Source organism: Aphelocoma coerulescens, chromosome 22 (genome assembly GCF_041296385.1).
Source record: "Aphelocoma coerulescens isolate FSJ_1873_10779 chromosome 22, UR_Acoe_1.0, whole genome shotgun sequence".
NCBI classification, from domain to species: domain Eukaryota; kingdom Metazoa; phylum Chordata; class Aves; order Passeriformes; family Corvidae; genus Aphelocoma; species Aphelocoma coerulescens.
Genome location: NC_091035.1, coordinates 3757343 through 3774503, shown reverse-complemented (window position 1 = coordinate 3774503; position 17161 = coordinate 3757343). Strand labels below are relative to the sequence as shown.

At 62.7% G+C, this 17161-nt stretch overlaps 3 protein-coding genes across 4 annotated transcripts; 2 read left to right on the top strand and 1 right to left on the bottom strand.

Annotated features, from left to right (window-relative positions):
- Positions 1 to 2691: 2691 nt before the first annotated feature.
- On the bottom strand, positions 2692 to 4486 carry PBDC1 (polysaccharide biosynthesis domain containing 1). Its single transcript, XM_069035372.1, has 6 exons — positions 4441 to 4486; positions 4272 to 4337; positions 3515 to 3574; positions 3294 to 3434; positions 3069 to 3180; positions 2692 to 2987 (listed from the first exon to the last, which is right to left on the bottom strand). Exons 1-6 carry the CDS (start codon positions 4465 to 4467, stop codon positions 2875 to 2877), a joined length of 519 nt encoding a protein of 172 aa, XP_068891473.1. The 5' UTR covers positions 4468 to 4486; the 3' UTR covers positions 2692 to 2874.
- A 1135-nt stretch (positions 4487 to 5621) lies between these two features.
- NPM2 (nucleophosmin/nucleoplasmin 2) lies at positions 5622 to 7817 on the top strand. Of its 2 annotated transcripts, none has more exons than XM_069035426.1 (10): positions 5622 to 5700; positions 5782 to 5858; positions 5972 to 6057; positions 6538 to 6654; positions 6735 to 6828; positions 6899 to 7017; positions 7186 to 7214; positions 7298 to 7334; positions 7531 to 7598; positions 7747 to 7817. In XM_069035426.1, the coding sequence occupies exons 2-9, from the start codon at positions 5801 to 5803 to the stop codon at positions 7570 to 7572; spliced, it is 582 nt and encodes a 193-aa protein (XP_068891527.1). In that variant the 5' UTR covers positions 5622 to 5700; positions 5782 to 5800; the 3' UTR covers positions 7573 to 7598; positions 7747 to 7817. The 2 variants fall into 2 exon arrangements, with proteins under 2 accessions (XP_068891527.1, XP_068891526.1); XM_069035425.1 differs by having other exon boundaries at positions 7295 to 7334.
- Positions 7818 to 9710: 1893 nt separating this feature from the next.
- Positions 9711 to 13968, top strand: FGF17 (fibroblast growth factor 17). The gene is made up of 4 exons (XM_069035535.1): positions 9711 to 9740; positions 11461 to 11605; positions 12968 to 13074; positions 13681 to 13968. Exons 1-4 carry the CDS (start codon positions 9720 to 9722, stop codon positions 13966 to 13968), a joined length of 561 nt encoding a protein of 186 aa, XP_068891636.1. The 5' UTR covers positions 9711 to 9719.
- The last annotated feature ends 3193 nt before the right edge of the window (positions 13969 to 17161 follow it).

Below are 17161 nucleotides of genomic sequence, written 5' to 3'. Positions count from 1 at the left end.
TTTAAAAAAAAAACAAAAAAAAACAACAAAATGACAAAAAAAACACAAAAAACAAAGTGTGATTGGAATTTTTACAGAGTCCTGGTGCACCCAGTGCTGGTGTGAGGGTTGTGAATGCGAGTGAGGAAAGCGTGGCCTGAAGCTTTACTGGGCGAGGGGGTGGCTGTGTGAAAGTGCAGAGATCTATTTAGTGACATGAGCTGTAGAGAGAAGCAAAAACTCAAACAAAACAAACAGAAAAAAAAATAACAAAAAACCAACAAAAAAAAATTAAAAAACAGCGACGCCGACGAAAGAAAAAACCACCACAAAAAAAAAAAACCAACAAAAAAAAAAAAAAAAGAAAAAAAAAGGCATTGTAAAATTCCAAATGTATATTTTTTCTTATTAAGCCCCCCCTCGAAATCACAATTTCCCGGTCCCGTCTCGCCCTCGTTATTGGGAACTCGAAGCCATGACGTGACCCCTCCGTTCGTGCTTGCTCGTGGGTGTCCCTCCTGTCCCCTCTGTAGCAGTAGCCCCTCCCAGGGCCCTCCTTTTCCTCCTTTTCCTCCTCCTTTTCCATCTCTTTTTCCCGTTTTTCCCGGGCTGGAGCGGGAGCTGGCGGCAGCACAGGGCCTCCTCCTCCTCCTCCTCCTCCTCCTCCTCCTCGGAGGGTTCTTCGCAAGGTTTGCCCAGCAGGAAGCGTCGAGCAGCCCTTGGGAACGAGTCCATTTCTTCTCTTGAGTCACCCCAAGCGATGTTTGGGATATCCACGGATGGAAAACCGACGGATCTGAGGGATCTGAGGGGGAGGGAACCCCTTTGCCTTGTATTTCCCCACTATTGTTGCTGCTAGTCGTGTGCATCCTCTTGCTCAGCTCTCCCCACAGACACTCGGGCCTTTTAGGGCTTCAGTTTCTCTTCCCAGACACCAATTAAACTCTTCTAATTAATTTTTTTTTTTTTTTAATTTTATTTTATTTGATTTTAATTTTATTTTGGATTTTGTTTTGGTTGTTTTTTTGGGTTTTTTTTTTTTTGGTTTGTTTTTTTCTTTTTCTTTTCCTCTGGCGATTGTGTGTTGGGTCCTTTTCCGCGTGAGCAGATGCTGGTTGACTTGTAAGGGTGTTTGCTGCAAACAGTGTAAGCATTGTGACTGCAAATAAAACTCAATGGTTTCTACTGACACGGCTCTGGCTGCGCCCCGAGATTCCCCCTGCGCCCCAAAACTCAGCCCTGAACCCCAAGAGTCACCCCAGAGCCCTGAGAGATCCCCCAGAACCGTGAGGGTCCCCCCAGAACTGTGAGAGACCCCCAGAACTGTGAGAGACCCCCCCAGAACCCCAAGATTCATCCCAGAACCCTGAGATTGACCCCAGAGCCCTGAGAGAACCCCCCAGAACTGTGAGAGACCCCCCAGAACTGTGAGAGTCCCCCCAGAACCCCAAGATTCACCCCAGAACCCTGAGATTTACCCCAGAGCCCTGAGAGTCCCCCCAAAACCGTGAGAGTCCCCCCAGAACCGTGAGGGAACCCCCAGAACTGTGAGAGAACCCCCAGAACCCCAAGATTCATCCCAGAACCGTGAGAGTCCCCCCCAGAACCCCAAGATTCATCCCAGAACTCTGAGAGAACCCCCAGAACCTTGAGAGAACCCCCAGAACCCCAAGATTCGCCCCAGAACCATGAGAGACCCCCCAGAACTGTGAGAAAACCCCCAGAATCCCAAGATTCACCCCAGAACCCTGAGATTTACCCCAGAGCCCTGAGAGTCCCCCCAGAACCCCAAGATTTACCCCAGAACCGTGAGAGACCCCCCCAGAACTATGAGAGAATGCCCAGAACCCCAAGATTTGCCCCAGAACTGTGAGAGTCCCCCCAAAACCGTGAGAGACCCCCCAGAACTGTGAGAGAACCCCCAGAACTGTGAGAGAACCCCCAGAACCCCAAGATTCGCCCCAGAACTCTGAGATTGACCCCAGAGCCCTGAGAGTCCCCCCAGAACCGTGAGAGACCCCCCAGAACTGTGAGAGAACCCCCAGAACTGTGAGAGAACCCCCAGAACCCCAAGATTCCTCCCACCATCTTGAGAGTCCTCTCTGCACCTGCAGATTCACCCCAGAACCCTGAGAGCACCCCCAGAACCCCAAAATTCACCCCAGAACCCCGAGTTCCTTCTCAGAACCCCAAGTTCACCCCTACACCCTGAGATTCACCCCAGAACCCTGAGATTCCCCCCCTGGCCCCCAAAGTCTCCCCCTGCACCCCGGGATCTCCCCCCAGAACCCCAAAACCTTCCTCAGCACCCCGAGTTTTCCTCCAGAACCCCAAGATCTCTAAACCGAGTTCTCCTCATGATTTCTCCCTGCACCCCAAGATCTCCCCCTGAGCTCTCCCTCTTCACCCCAAGATCCCCCCAACACCCCCAGCCCTCTCCTGCAGGGTGACTTTTCCCAATCAAATCCCAAAATGCCCAAAATCCGATTTCGTTCGGGGTGGGGGTGGATGATCCTCGAGGCCCGAGCGGAGCGAGCAAAGCTCCAACCAAAACCCCCCTGGATTTGGCCCCAATTCCTGGAAGTTTTGTTTTAGGGAACAACCTCCCCATCCCTGCGAGCAGCTGGGGGTACAGGGGAGGGGGGGACACCCCAGGGAACCCCCAAACCCCACAGGGATTGGGATTTTCGAACAGGGATCCCAACACCGGGATTGGGATTTCCAAACATTTATTTACAGTCGGAGCTGGAGGAGCAGGAGCAGCTCCAGCCCCTCCGTCCTTCCAGAGCCTTCCCAGCCTGGGAACGATCCCGGAGCGGGGCTGGGGGCTCCTGCTCCCCTCGAATCGACTCTGGGGGCTCCTGCCCCCCTCATCCCGGCCCAGCTTCCCAATCCTCATCCCGATTTTCCCTCCGAAGCCGGCGGCTCCCTGGCGCTGCTGTAAACCTCGTCATTCCAGCCCTCCCTGTTCCGGGCGATCTCGATGGCGAAAAACTGGATCCTGGTGGCTGAAAAAGCAGGAAAGGGATCGACTCCAAGGAAATCTACGGATTTGGGATCCCCCACAGCTCTCTCACCCCGTTTCCCACCGAAGATGGTGTTTTCCTCCGTGTACTCCCGCCGGGAATCCAGCCGGAGCAGCGTCCCGTAGTTGAAATCCTCCACCACGCCCTCGAAGCGGAGGCAGAACGGGCGCCACTTCTGGGATGGGGGGGGGGGGGAAAGAGTAAAAAAACCCTCAGCACCCCCAAAATCCCGGGAAAAGGGGGGAAAAATATCCCGCTGAGACCCCCTTCCCCGAGCCCCCCACCCACCGCCTTGGCCGGCTCCGATTTCAGCTCCTCGGGGTCCAGGACGTCGACGCGCAGGTCCCGGAAGGTTTTGCGGAATTCCTCGTAGATCCGGTCGTCCACCTTGGTGAGGCTCAGGAATTTGGGGTCCACGGAGGAGATGAGCTGCGCGGGGGGGGGGGGGGTGCAGGGTCAGCTGGGACCCCCCTAAAAGCTCCCCCCTCCCAAAGCACTCGGAGACTCACGTTGAAGTAGACCTGGGCGTGCTGATGAGCCTTCATGGCCCAGGCCAGCTCCACGCGGGGCTGCGGGGCCGGACACGGATCAGGGACAGCTGGGACCCCCCCTCTGGGGACAAATCTCCCCTTGGGGGGGTCCCTCCTCCCATTTGGGGGGCCCTCTCCCCCTTTTGGGGGGTTTTCTCCCCCCCTTCGTGGGGCTTTTCATCCTCTTGGGGTTCCTCTCCTCCCGTTCCGGGGGATTTTCTTCCTTTTGGGATTTTGCTCCTCTCGGGGGACGAGGCTGGGACCCCCCTGCCACGACTGAGACCCCCAAAACCGAGACCCCCAAAGCTGGGACGTCCCTCCCAGGACCGGGACGTCCCCCTGAGGACAGGGACTCCCTAGGAATGGAATTCCCCAAATCTGACACCCTCCAGGACAGGGACCCCAAAAGTTGGAACCCTCCCAAATCTGACACCCCCCAGGACAGGGATCCCAAAAGTTGGAACCCTCCCAAATCTGACACCCCCCAGGACAGGGACCCCAAAAGTTGGAACCCTCCCAAATCTGACACCCTCCAGGACAGGGACCCCAAAATTTGGAACCCTCCCAAATCTGGGACCCCTCTGCGAGGACAGGGACCCCCAAATCTGTGACCCCCCCCCCAAATCTGTGACTCCCTCCCAGTCTGTGACTCCCTCCCAGTCTGTGACCCCTCCCAGTTTGTGACCCCTCCCAGTAAGGCCCCCCAGTCCCCCCAGTCCCCCCCAGTCCCACTCACGTCGTTGCCGAAGGACTCCGCGGGCAGCGCCAGCGCCTGAGCGGCCGCCGCGGCCTCGCCGGGGCCCTGCGGGGGACACGGAGCTGCCACACCGGGGGGACACGGCCCCCATGGCCCCCCCAGGGTCACACAGGGGCACCCACGGCCCCCCGGTCCCCCCCAGGCTCACCAGCCCCGCCAGCCCCGCCGCCGCCATCGCTGCCGGAAGAGGAGCGGCGGCTCCGCCCACGGGGACAGGGGAGGGACCAGGAGGGGACACGGGGGGACACGGGGGGGACACGGGGGGACACGGGGGGGACACGGGGGGCAGGAGGACACGAGAGATCGGGGGGACACGGGGGGGACACGGGGAGACACGGGGGCCAGGAGGACACGAGGGATCGGGGGGACACGGGGGGGACACGGGGGGCAGGGGGACAGGAGGGATCGGGGGGACACGGGGGGGCACGGGGGGACACGGGGGGAACGCGAGGGGGACACGGGGGGACACGGGGGGGACACGGGGGGACACGGGGGGACACGGGGGCAGGGGGACAGGAGGGATCAGGGGGATACGGGGAGGACATCGAGGGACACGAGGAGGACACAGGGGCCAGGAGGACACGAGAGATCGGGGGGACGGGGGGGGACACGGGGGGGACACAGGGGGACACGGGGGGGACACGGGGGGCAGGGGGACAGGAGGGATCGGGGAGACACGGAGGGACATCGAGGGACACGAGGAGGACACGGGGGGCAGGAGGACACGAGAGATCGGGGGGACGGGGAGGGACACGGGGGGACACGGGGAGCAGGGGGACACGAGGGATCGGGGGGACGGGGAGGGACACGGGGGGACACGGGGGGGACACGAGGGGGACACGGGGGCAGGAGGACACGAGGGATCGGGGGGACACGGGGGGGACACGGGGAGCAGGGGGACAGGAGGGATCGGGGGGACACGGGGGGGACATGGGGAGCAGGAGGACACGAGGGAGCGGGGGGACACGGGGGAGACACGAGGGGGACACGGGGGGCAGGGGGACAGGAGAGATCGGGGGGACACGGAGAGCGCAGGAACACGGGGGAATGGGAGTTATGGGGGGACACGGGAGGTGTAGGGACACGGGGGGACATCGAGGGACACAGGACAACGCGGGGGGACGTGGGGGGGACACGCGGGGCGGAGGGACACGGGGGACATCGGGGGACACACAGGGCGAGGGGACACGCGTGGTGGGGCCACCAGGGATGTCACAACACGGTGACCTGTGACACATCGGGGGGGGCTCATTAGCACCCACAGCTGGGGGGTAATTAACTAATTACCTGCTTAATTGGCGACTGGGGGGGGTGGGTGGGGTCTCCGTGCCCCTATAAGTGCCCGCTGTGGGGTGGCCGTGCTGTCTTTGGGGTTCCCCTTGGGCTGAGAATTGAGGCGCTTTTTAGGGTGAGTGTTTTGGGGAGGGGCGACTGGGGGTGCCGCAGGTTGGAGGGGGGGGGGTCCCACAGCTCTGCGTGTCCCCCCCAGGCTGTGACACCCCCGAGCCATGTCCCTCACGGACAGCACCGACAGCAGGTCCGAGAAACCCGTGTCCATCCTTTGGGGTGAGTGCCACGATCCCCACACCCCGGTAGGGCTGGGGGGGGGTGCTCCGGGGTGCCCCCCCTGCCCGGGATCCCCCCAATGCCACGGGTTTGTCCCCTCCTGGTGCCCGCAGGGTGCGAGCTGAGCAGCGGGAGGAGCTCCTACACCTTCCAGGTGCCCGAGGAATGGCACTGCGAGCAGCAGCTGGTCCTGCGCACGGTGCGTGACCCCAAAAACGCTCGGGAGGGGGTGAAGGGGGGGCTTGTTCTTATCGCTGTGGATGAATTCCACGTGGGAGAGATCGGAGCAGGCAGGGAGGGGGATGATTGTCCCCCCCCACCAGCTCCCCAGATTCCTGGGATTTATGGAGGTCCTCGGGGGGAATCTTCTTCCCGCAGTTTGGGGGATGAATCCTACGGGGTGGAGATCGCGGCTGAGGACGGATTGCTCTCACCCCACTGCCCCCCAAAGGATCCCACAAAGGGGTACCTGGCTGCTGTGAGGGGCCCTGGGGGGGGATTTTCTTCTCAGTCCCTCAGGGAGGTGGCCCGGGGTGAATTCCGTGTGGTGAGGGATGGGCAGGGGGATGCCCACACCCCACTGCCCCTCTGCCCCAAAAATCCCCGGGGGTCCTGGGCGAGGAGTACCTGGGTTTTGGGGGGGTCCTGAGGGGATTTCCTGACTTCCTTTCCCCTCGAGATCTGCCTGGGGGAGACGGCCCGCGATGAATTCCACGTGGTGGAGGTGGTGGCCGAGGACGGGGACAGCCGGACCCCGGTGCCCCTGGCCACGCTGAAGCCGTCGGTGCTGCCCACGGTGAGTGCCTGGGGAGGGGGTTTCTGCCCCCCCTGGGGAGGGGGTTTCTGCCAGGAGCTGTTCCCATTCCCATTTTCCAGGCCACGCTGGCCGGACTGGAGCTGACCCCCCCGGTGACCTTCTGCCTTCGAGCCGGCTCCGGCCCCGTCTATGTCAGCGGCCAGCACGTGTCCAGTGAGTATCGGGGTCCCCCCACCCCCCTGAGACCCCCGGGGTCTGGGGGCTCAGCCAGGCTCTCCCGCAGTGCCGACCCTGAGCTCGGATGAGGAGGAGGAGGAGGAGGAAGAAGAAGAGGAAGCAGCAGAAGAGACCCCCAAGAAGCCCCCCAAGGGCTCGAGTGCCCGGAAGGGCAGTGCTGCCAAGGTCAGCACCCCGCGGGTGGGGTCAGGGGTGGGGAGGGGTCCCTGTGCCACGGGGAAAAGGGGGCAGGGACCTCAAACCCCTCTCTGTTAAGGGGATGAGCCGTGGCCTTCATCCCTCGGGGAGGAAGAGTCCCCATCCCACATCTCCCTCCCTTTCTCTCTCCCGTAGAAAAGGAAGCTGGAAAAAGAGGATGAGCTGTGAGTATGGAGGGAGAAGCTGGAGCGGGGGATCCCCCACTGCCAGCCCCCCTAATCCCAACCCTCCCCTTCTCTCCCAGCAGGAACAGCCTCGCCCCTGAGGATCCCCTTCCCAGCAAGGTAGGAGCTGCTTGGGGTGTCCCCCTGCATCCCGTTCTCCCACGGGATAACACAGGACCGGCGGCTCCGGGGCAGGGAAAGGGGTCGGTGTGTGATGGGCAGCAGCTGCTGGACCCAAAAATGGGGCAGAAACGCGGGTTTGGGGCTCCCCAGGCTGGGGGGGTCCCCACGTTCAGCCTCCTCCCCGTTCTTGCAGGGACGTGGAGCCGGCCGGGGCAGGAAAGCACCGAAGAAATAACGGGAATTCCGTCAGAGCCCGGCCCGGTGAGGATTGGGATGTGGAGCCCGGGTCCCTACGGAGCTGGGAGGGATCCGCGGGTGCCCCCAGCGCGGGGCTGGGGCGGCTCCGTGCCCACGGCGTGGTCATCCCGGGATCCCCGCGGGTAAAATCCTTTTCCTCCTTCCCTTCCAGGTGCCGGGATTCCTGGAAGCAGCAGCCGCTGGGGGTTGGTGTTGGCGTTCCCAAATAAAGCACATTTTGCACTCCTGGCTCCCTGTGCTGGCGCTGGGGGGGCTGTGGGAGCATCCCCCACCCTGGATGGAGCTGCTGGAAGCTGCTTCCCTGGATTTGGGGCGCCGGAGGCTGCCCCGCACCCGTGGGGTGCTGTGAATAGGGGACAAAGGGGGATTAGGGAGCAGCGGGGAGAGGATTGGATCCCGTGGCCCTGGCCTTGGCACCGGGATTTGGGAAGGGCCCGGAGCCCCCCGGCTGCTGCTGTGTCCTAGGGGGGGCTCCCAGAGGGGCCCTGACCCCCGCTATGGGGCTGCTCCAGGTGTGGGGCGGGGATGGGACAGTTCGGGGAGGTTCATCCCGCTCTGCACCCACCCGGGATGGGGCTGAGGAGCTGCTGGGATGGGGACGAGGGGGGGGACAGGGCCGTTTCTGTCCTCCAGGGCCACCGCGGGAGCTGTGACAGGCAGCGCTGTCCGTCCCGCCTGTCCTCACCCCGCAGGGGCTGTTTGCACAGCGGGGCCCCCCCGGGAGGTGCTGACAGCGCCCGGGCCCCCTGCCCCACACCGGGGGCACATCCCGGGGGCGATGACGGCCCCACATCCATCAATCATCCCCCGTGCATGGGGGGGCGGAGGCGCAGCCCCCAGGGCTGCTGAGCCCCCCCAGGCTGGGGGTGGGAGGGGATCCCAGCTCTGGGGGCTGCCCCATTTGTGGTTTTGGGAGGGGGGGCTGTAAAGTGGGGTTTGGGCTGAACTCCTGGCCCGGGAGGTGTGGAGGCAGCGGGGGGGTTAATTTTGGGTTGTTTTCATGGGATCTCCCCCCCCCCCCCTCCTGTGGATGGGGGGTGGATCCCTGCTGCTCCCCCTCCTGCCTTTCCCACGGCGCCTGGGGGAAACTGAGGCACGAGTGAAGGCAGGTGAGTTCTGAACTGACCCCCCCCGGTGCGGTTTGACCCCTCAGGGGTTCCCCAGCTCCCCGCCGGGGTCTTTATCGGGCGTTTAGCACCTCCCTGGCCCAGCAAACGGTGCCTGGGGGGGTTCCCGACCTCCCCCTGCGGGATGGGAAGGGGAGGGGGGGCTCCCCAGAGCCCCCCAGCGCTGGAACGGCTGGAACGGTGGGACCCCGCTGTGGTGGGTGAGGCACCTGATGACGAGGCGGTGACAAAAAACCCTCTGTCCCCGAGGCCTGCTGCCCTCACCGTGTCCCCGCGGCTTGGGGCGGGGGGAGATGGGGACCCCCAAGCCGAGCCCACCTCCGCCGTCCCCTCCTCCTGCCCCATCCCACCCTCTCCCTCCCGGGCCACCTCCAGCCCCTCCCTGCGGGGCTCTCCCCACCTTTAAAGCCGCCCCCGCCGCCCGTGTCCCCCCTCGGGGCCGGCAGGGCGAGGGCTCCATGGAGCGGGGGGCTGCGGGCACCGCCCTGCCCGGGGGCACCGGGCCCAGCGCGGGCGGCTGATGGGGAGGGGACGCAGGGGACAGGATGGCGCTGGATGTCCCCCGGGCGTAGGACGAGCAGCCCCCAGGGCCCGAGGAAGAAGAAGAAGAAGAGGAGGAGGAGGAGGAGGAGGAGAAGCCCCCAGCCCCGCTGCCTCCCCCATGAGCCGTCGCTGCTCCGGAGCCTTGGGCATCGCACGTGGGCTCGGCGCATCCCGGGATTCACCCGCTCGTCCCCTCGGCCGCCCCGAGAAGGAGGGGACCGGAGCATTCCCAGGGAAGCGGGGCTGGCGGTGGCCGGCGGTGGCCGGGGGGCTTCGAGCAGCGCCATGCAGCCCCTGACCCTGCAGAACCTCTCCATGTAAGCGCCGAGCTCCCGCTGCGACTTGCGGGGGTGTCCCCGGGTTGTTCTTGGCTTTCTCCCGGGGTGGGGGGGAAGGAGAAACCACCCAAAACTCGCCGGTTTTCCCTTTTTTCCGCAGATGTTTCCAGCTGCTCATGTTCTCCTGTCAGACCCAGGTAGGTGCGGGGGTATTGCTGACCCCGGGGTGGGCGAAGGCCGCGTTCGGTGAACCCCCTGAGCTGACCCTTCGCTTTTGGGGGGCTCCCGGTGCCCTGGGATTTGGGATTTTCCCGGGAGTTCCAGCCCGAGTGGGGCCGAGCTCCGGGCAGGGCGGGATGCAGGGATGGTGCCCGTGGGGTCGTGGTCCCCACCGGAGGTGTTTGTGACCTCGAGGGGCTGCAGGAGGGGGTTCAGTGATGGGGGCCACCCCCCCCCAGACCCCTCCGGAGGGTCGGGATGGGGCCGGCAGGGACCCCAGCCCAGCGAGGGACGCGTTTCCCGCAGCCCCGCTCGGGCAGGGCCGTGCCAGCTCCGTCACCCTCGAGCTGCCCGACACTGCCCGGGCTCGCCCCGAGGGGATTAAAGGGGTCTGGACCCCCCCATCGGGGGGGTGCTAGGCTGGACACCCCCTCCCCTCTCCCCCAAACCCTCTGGGGTTGCTCCGACCCTTTTTTTTTTTTTTTTTTTTGTGAGCTTTAGAAAAGCGGCAGCTTTTAAAATCCACTGTTCCATATCAGCACCCTCTGCTCCAGCGCCCGAACAAAACCCCCGGGGCTGCGGCCCCCGCGGCATTAAAACATCCTCGGGACTTTTTTTTCTTTCTTTTCGCCTCCTTTTTTCCCCCCTTCTCAAGGTAAATGCTTTTATTTCTTTGGAAATGAGAGGGGAAGGGAAGCGCCTTTGATGGGGAGGGGCCGCTGCCCCCCCGCAATCCCAATCCCATCCCACCTCCCCCGGCCAACCCCAAAGGCTTTAAAGCGGATCCCGGCAGGAAATGAGTCCCCGGGAGCACACAAAGGTGGTGGGGAGGGATTTGGGGGGGGCGGGCCGTGCCCCCCCACCCTCCCAGGGCTGGATACCCTCGTGCATTCCCACCCAGCGAGGCGATTCCGCAGCCTGGGAATGCGGGAGGCAGGTCCTGACCCACCCCCCCAAGGGCGATGCTGCGCACCCCAAACTGAGCACTGGGACCCCAAATGTCCCTCTCTGCCAGCAGGCGATGCCACCCCTGATTCTCATCCCCCTGCCCACGGCCCCTTCAGAGCTGGTTTTGGGGTCGGGGTCTCTCAGGTGCTGCCCCAAAGCCCCGGGATTAAGCCCAGTTTTCCCTTGGGATGTTCTGGTTGGAATCCGGAGTGGGGCAGGGGCTGCCCAGCCCAAATTCTCCTCACCTGCCCTAATCCGCTCCGCTTTCCCCTCCAACATCCCTCATTTAGGAAAAGCCACGGAGCTGTTTCGGGGTCCCCGCGGCATTTATCCCATTCCCAGGGTGGATTGGGAGCGGGTGGCTCCTCTCCTGGGATTTAGGGCATCTACTCCTGGGATTTGGGGGGTGATTTAGGACGCCTCACCCCCCCTGAGGGACCCGCTGGGTGTTTCACCAGCTCAGCTCCCGCTTCCCAGCGTGTCCCTCATTCCTGCTGAGCACCCCGGGGATGGGAGGGGAGAATCCTTCCCTACATCCCGCTTCTGCTTGGAATTCAGGGAACGCTCTTTGCCTCTCCCAAAGCCTTCCCTGCTCCAAGGGAAGGCGACTGCGACCCTCAAAGGAGGTGCCACGACCCCTCCGAGCCCATTCCCACCCATCCCTTCCCTTTGCCATCCCCAAACGAATTGATTTGATTTTTCCCTTTGTAAACAAAGGGGGAGAACCAACCGTCTCCTAATTTTAACCAGTACGTGAGGGACCAGGGGGCCATGACGGACCAGCTGAGCCGGCGCCAGATCCGGGAGTACCAACTCTACAGCCGGACCAGCGGCAAGCACGTCCAGGTCCACGGGAAAAGGATCACGGCCACCGCCGAGGACGGCAACAAATTCGGTGAGGCTCCCTCCTGACGCCGCAGCAGCGAATTCCTCTCAGCCTCCTGGCAGAGGTTTCCCGGGATTTTTAGCTGTCCTGCTCCGACGGAGCCGCTTTCCTCCTGACCCGGCTGCGCAGGAGCCGGGAAGAGCCCTGGGCAGGGAAAGGGATGGGTCAGGACCCCCTCACCCAGCCCCACACCCCCCCCCACGGTGCGTCCCCTCTTTTCCCGGGTTCTTCCTCAGGGATTGCAGGCTCTGGCTGCGGGACGGGGGTTTGGGATCCCGGCGCTGCCACCACCCCGCCTGTGGTGCTCAGGGAAAGGCTGGGAATCAACCTGGGAAGTGGCTCTTCCCAAAGAGTTCTGTGGTGTGTGGAGGAATTCTGGCTCCAGGTGGTTTTATACCCAAAAATCGCCTCCAAAAAATCGTCCTCTGGTGAGAGCGCGGCTGCGAAGAGCCAGCCCTGGCCTCAAAACTTCCCAAATTGTGGATTTCTCTGGCTCTGTGAAGTATTTATAACCCCTACATTTAGGGCTTGTGCTTTCCAATGCCTTCCCGGAGACGGGCAAACAACTTTTCCCTGAGGAAAATCGCCTGATCCCGGCATCCTCCTCCTAAATACCCACAGGTGGTGGGCAGAGTCCACCTGAGACAGATCCCAGCCCGCCCTTCCTGCTTTTCCCACTGTTCCCACCTTTCCTGAGGGGTTTTCTATGCTGAGGAGGCATCACAGCCCCACAAACAGCCCGAAGCTTCGGGAAAGGCTTTTCCCAGCGCCGAGTCACGGCCTTTCCAGGGCTTTCCCTGGATTCTCCCGGCCGCGGTCACGGATTTCCGTGTGGCTCTGGAGCTGGGAATGTTGTGGAGGAACAATGAAGACGAGGATAATTAACCCAGCAGGTGCTGGGTTTGGTCTGGGCCTGGAAAACCCACGGAATTCCTGGAGAAATCCCTGAATTCTGACGGTTTGGATGTGCCGGAGGGGAAGGAAAGGGCTGTGCCTTCATCACCCGCCCGATTTGGGTTTTCACAAAGTCCCTTTGGCACCACGGATGGGGAAATTCCCTGGAAAAGCAAATTTTGCCCTCCTGGCCCGCTCGGAAGGATCCTGGAGGGATTTTTTTTTTCCTCTTGGAAGGAAAAAAAAAAAAAAATCTCAGGAAGCTTCCTTGGAGGAGTCTGGGGCTGCCCTGCTGTGGAAGGGAGCAGCACAGGGGCCAGCTCCTGGTTTTCCCAAAGAAACGACGTTTCTTTCTCCATGTCCAGCCCCTCTTTTTGGGAGATGGAGGCAGGGGGAAGGGCATGAGGGGGATGTGGGAGCTGGGAGCCCCTCGGGGGGGGTGTCCCAGCCCTCGTAGGACACGTCCCCTCCTCGCAGCCAAGCTGATCGTGGAGACGGACACGTTCGGAAGCCGCGTGCGGATCAAGGGGGCCGAGAGCGAGAAGTACATCTGCATGAGCAAGAGGGGGAAACTCATCGGGAAAGTGAGTCCTGGGCACCCCCAGGCTCCCCCAGATCCCTGGAGCTCAGCTTGGGAACCCGGCCAGGCTGGTCCCCGTGTCCCTGGGCACTTTGGGCACCTTTGGGGTGCTCTCCCTGATCCCTTTTCCTCTGTCCTCCCTGTGCTGCTTGGGCCAGACACCACAAGGGGATGATCCAGGGAGCTGCTCCTGGTGCACGGGGGTGGAATCCATAGGGAATGTGGTGGGGATGGGTTTTGGGGTGACAGAGGTGGGTTTGGGAGGTGGCAGGGGGCACAGATGAGCTGGGCTGTTTCAGAGATGGCGACAAAGATGATGCAGGGAGGGGCAGGGGTGGGCTGGAGGTGACACACATGGGTTTTAGGGTGAAAAAACTGGTTTTTTGGGGGTGACAGAGATGGGCTTGGGGGGTGTTAGGGGTGGACTGGCGGTGACAGATGAGCTGAGGGGTATCAAGGATGGTGACAAAAATAGGTTGGGGGTGGCAGAGCTGGGTTTTGGGGTGATAAAGATGGGATTTGAGGCGTGGCAGGGCTGGTCTGGGTCATTCCAACCTCTCTCAAATCCCACCGCCGCGGGCCCTCAACCCCCTCTCTCCTCCCCCCGCAGCCCAACGGGAAGAGCAAGGACTGCATCTTCACCGAGATCGTGCTGGAGAACAACTACACGGCCTTCCAGAACGCGCGCTACGAGGGCTGGTACATGGCCTTCACCCGCCGGGGCCGGCCCCGCCGCGCCTCCCGCAGCCGCCAGAACCAGCGGGAGGCTCATTTCATCAAGCGCCTCTACCGGGGGCAGCTGCCCTTCCCCAACGCCGAGCGCCAGAAGCAGTTCGAGTTCGTGGGCTCCTCGTCCCCCACCCGCCGCTCCCGCCGCACCCGCGGTCCCCGCACGTAACCCCGGGCCGGAGCTGTCCCCGCCCTCCCCGGGCGCTGCCCCGGCTCCCAGCGCCCCGAGGGTCTCCCCGTTTTTCTGAAAGCGCTTTGGGGTTTAAGCGCCCCGACGGTGGGGAGGGCAGGGGTTGGGGGTGGGCGCTGGTGGGTGGGGTCCTGAATCCCGGAGTGTCCCAGGGGATGCAGGGCCTTTGTCCACTCCCCTCAGGGATGGGCAGTGGGATCCTGAATCCCTGAAGTATCCCAGGGGATGCAGGGCCTTTGTCCCCTCCCTTTCAGAGATGGTCACTGAGATCCTGAATTCCTGGAGCACCCCATGGTGTCCAAGGCCTTTGTCCATTCCCTCCTCAACCCTTTGGGGATGGTCAGTGGGGTCCTGAACCCCTGGACCATCCTGTGGTATCCAGTGCCTTTGTCCACTCCCCTCAGGAGGAGCCAGGACCTCGGAGGTGGTCACTGGTGGCTGAATCCCTGGAGCATCCCGTGGAATCCACGTTCGCCACCCCGTGCCTTTGTGCCCTTGTCAGCCCCCAGAGCCTTGTCCCTGTGCCACCACCCCCGGACTCACTCCCGTTCCCCCTGGATGCTGCTCTCGGTGCCAGGGACGGATGGCACCGGCCATGAACGTGTGGGATGTCCCCTCTGGGGTGGGATTCTGGGTCACAGCCCCCGGGGCCAGCACTTGTCTCCCCACCCCTGTGGGGTCTCCGTGTTATTTATTGGAGGGGAAGGTCCGTGCCCTCTCCCGGTGGCACTGGGTGGGACAGGGACACCGTGGGTGCCCACCAGGCCAAAGAGAAGATGCTTTTAGGTGATTTTTATTTTGCTACTGCTCCTATTTTGTGTGTTTTGACCAATTCTGTTGTTTATGAGTCAGTTTTAGGCCTAAACCTTTAGACTTGGGAGTTTCCTGGTGTAAAGGAGGAAACCCCGAGGCAATAAAAGTGAGTGTCCAAACTCTGGGGCTTGGGGCTGTTTTCCTTCCCGTGCCAAGGCTTTGCCACTGCTGTGTCCCTATTGGGGATGGGGGGACCCAGCACAGGGTGCCCTGTGCCACCACCTCGTGCCTCGGGACAGAAGCAGGAGGATGGAGGTGGCTGCTGATGAGGCCACCCTGGGGCTGCCATCGCTGTCTGTGTCCCTCAGCTTGTGGCCTGGGGGTGGCTGCTGCACCCTGGTGCCCAGGGCATCACCCCCAGAGGGGCATCCACTGGTCCCCCAGCGGGCATCACCCCCAGTGTGGCTCCTATCACCGCACCCGCTGTTTTACCCCGCAGAACATCACCCTCGGTGGGGTTCCTGCTGTTCTCCCCACCCAGGGCATCGCCCAGAGCCGGTATCCACTGCAGCCCCCCAGGCCATAGCCCTCAGAGTGGCACCAGTGTGGTACCCCCTGCTGTCCCCACCCCAGGGCATCACCCTCAGCCTGGTACCCACCGTGGCACCCAAAGCTCCCCCCTGGAGCATCACCCTTGTCCTGGTCCCCACTGTTCCCTTCACCTGGCATCACCCTTGGAGTGGCACCCAGGGTGCTCCCCCCTGTTCTCCACACTCAGGGCATCACTCTGGTACCCCCTGTTCCCCCCAAATCCCATCACCCTCAGCCTCCACCATCACGGTCCCCCCTCTTCTCCCTTTTAGGGCCACCAGCCCCGCCGCCCCCCCGACCCCGCTGCTGTTCCCCCCCCCTCCCCAGAACCGCCTTCCCCTGTGACAATACCCTGGGAGGTGGCAGCCAGACCCTGGGGGGGACATAATCCCCGGTTCGGGGCTCCCCCAGCCCCTACAAAGCCCCGCCAGCACGGCTGGGGAGGGCAGTGGGGAGAAAATTATAACAGTTTGAGTTAAATGAAGCTTTAAAGCAGAAGGGAAATGCAACACCCAGCAATTAGGGCCGAACAATGCGCCCGGCGCCGCTGCCCAGGTGTGGCGGCCGGAATTAGCGGAGCGGCCACGGTGATTTTATTTTTCCCCTCCCGTTTCCTTCGGCCCCACAGCCCCGGCTCCTTGTTCCTGCAGGAATTCGAGACATTCTTGAAAGGAGAAGGCTTTGAGAAAGGAGCCGGCTGGGTCTGGACCCTCCCTGCCCCCGCCGCCCCCTCCCCAATTTAGCCAAAGCTTCAAAGGTAGAGGAGTTCCCTTTGTGTAATCTCCGCTTTAATTTTTCCCCCGTCCCTTTTTTTTTTTCTCTTCTCCTTCCCAAGCCCTTCCTCTCTTTTCTTTCAGGGTTTTTCCCCTTCCTCCCCTCTCTTTCTTCTCGACCTCCCGGGATAGAAAGGGCTCGGAAGGGTGAGTCCTTTTTAATTATGGCTGGAGAAGGAGAGAAAAAAAAAACCCCTCACACGGCTTCTTTCTTGTTTTTTGAGGTGAGACCTGGGGCGGGGGACGGAGGTGGGGACAGGAATGTCCTCTGTGCAGAAAGTGCACTGGAGGGTGTCTCGTCCCAGCCTTTCCCAAGGCTTTGCTCTCCCAGGGGCTGGGGATGTTCCAGGGGCTGGGAATGCTCTGGGGGCTGGGGACGCTCAGGGGGTCGGGGATGGCCCGGGAGTTGGGGGTGCTCCAGGGGCTGGGGATGCCCTGGGGGTTCCGAGGGGGCCATGAGGCCACTGGGGGCACCTCCCCAGAGCCCCCCTGGCTGCAGAGGTGATGGGTGCCAGCCCTCACCCCGCTGCCATCCCACTCCCTGCAGTCCTTGCCCTCCCCAGCGTCCCAGTCACGCCAGAGGTGTCCCATGAGCTGGGCTGGGGGTGGCACTGGGGTGACAGGACTGGTGTCCCCTGGGGCGTGGGGAGTGTCCAGGCCGCCCCTCGCAGGGTGGAGGTCACTGGGCTCCTCTGGGTGTTGCCCCAGCAAACCCCAGGGCCCTGCAGGGAGGTGGTGGGGGCGGTTTGGGGTCAGGCAGCTGCTGCAGAGGGACGCAGGGGTTGTGTCGTGTCCCCCTGGGAATGTGGGGATGTTCCTTGGCCGCACCCCGCAGGGTGGGGAGGCCGAGGGATGCTCCTGCACATCCTCAATCCCTCAGTGAGTCCAGAGGATCGTCCTGCACATCCTCAATCCCTCAGTGAGTCCAGAGGATTGTCCTGCACACCCTCAGTCTCTCAGTGAGGCCGAAGGCTGCTCCTCCATATCCTCCATCCCTTGGCAAGGCCAGAGGATGCTCCTGCCCACCCTCCGTCCCTCACTGAAGCCAAAGGATG

What these genes read in the sequence shown, in the direction of transcription:
- PBDC1 (XM_069035372.1), bottom strand. Translation starts at nt 4,467, where the DNA reads ATGGCGGCGGCGGGGCTGGCGGGGCTG. An exon ending in CGGCGGGGCTGGCGGGGCTG is followed by an intron (nt 4,338 to 4,440) that starts GTGAGCCTGGGG and finishes TGTCCCCCGCAG; the next exon opens with GGCCCCGGCGAGGCCGCGGC. An exon ending in ACGCCCAGGTCTACTTCAAC is followed by an intron (nt 3,435 to 3,514) that starts GTGAGTCTCCGA and finishes CCCCCCGCGCAG; the next exon opens with CTCATCTCCTCCGTGGACCC.
- NPM2 (XM_069035425.1), top strand. Translation starts at nt 5,801, where the DNA reads ATGTCCCTCACGGACAGCACCGACAGCAGGTCCGAGAAACCCGTGTCC. An exon ending in CTGGAAAAAGAGGATGAGCT is followed by an intron (nt 7,215 to 7,294) that starts GTGAGTATGGAG and finishes CTTCTCTCCCAG; the next exon opens with CAGGAACAGCCTCGCCCCTG. An exon ending in AGGATCCCCTTCCCAGCAAG is followed by an intron (nt 7,335 to 7,530) that starts GTAGGAGCTGCT and finishes CCGTTCTTGCAG; the next exon opens with GGACGTGGAGCCGGCCGGGG.
- FGF17 (XM_069035535.1), top strand. Translation starts at nt 9,720, where the DNA reads ATGTTCTCCTGTCAGACCCAG. An exon ending in CGAGGACGGCAACAAATTCG is followed by an intron (nt 11,606 to 12,967) that starts GTGAGGCTCCCT and finishes CCCTCCTCGCAG; the next exon opens with CCAAGCTGATCGTGGAGACG. An exon ending in GGGGGAAACTCATCGGGAAA is followed by an intron (nt 13,075 to 13,680) that starts GTGAGTCCTGGG and finishes CTCCCCCCGCAG; the next exon opens with CCCAACGGGAAGAGCAAGGA.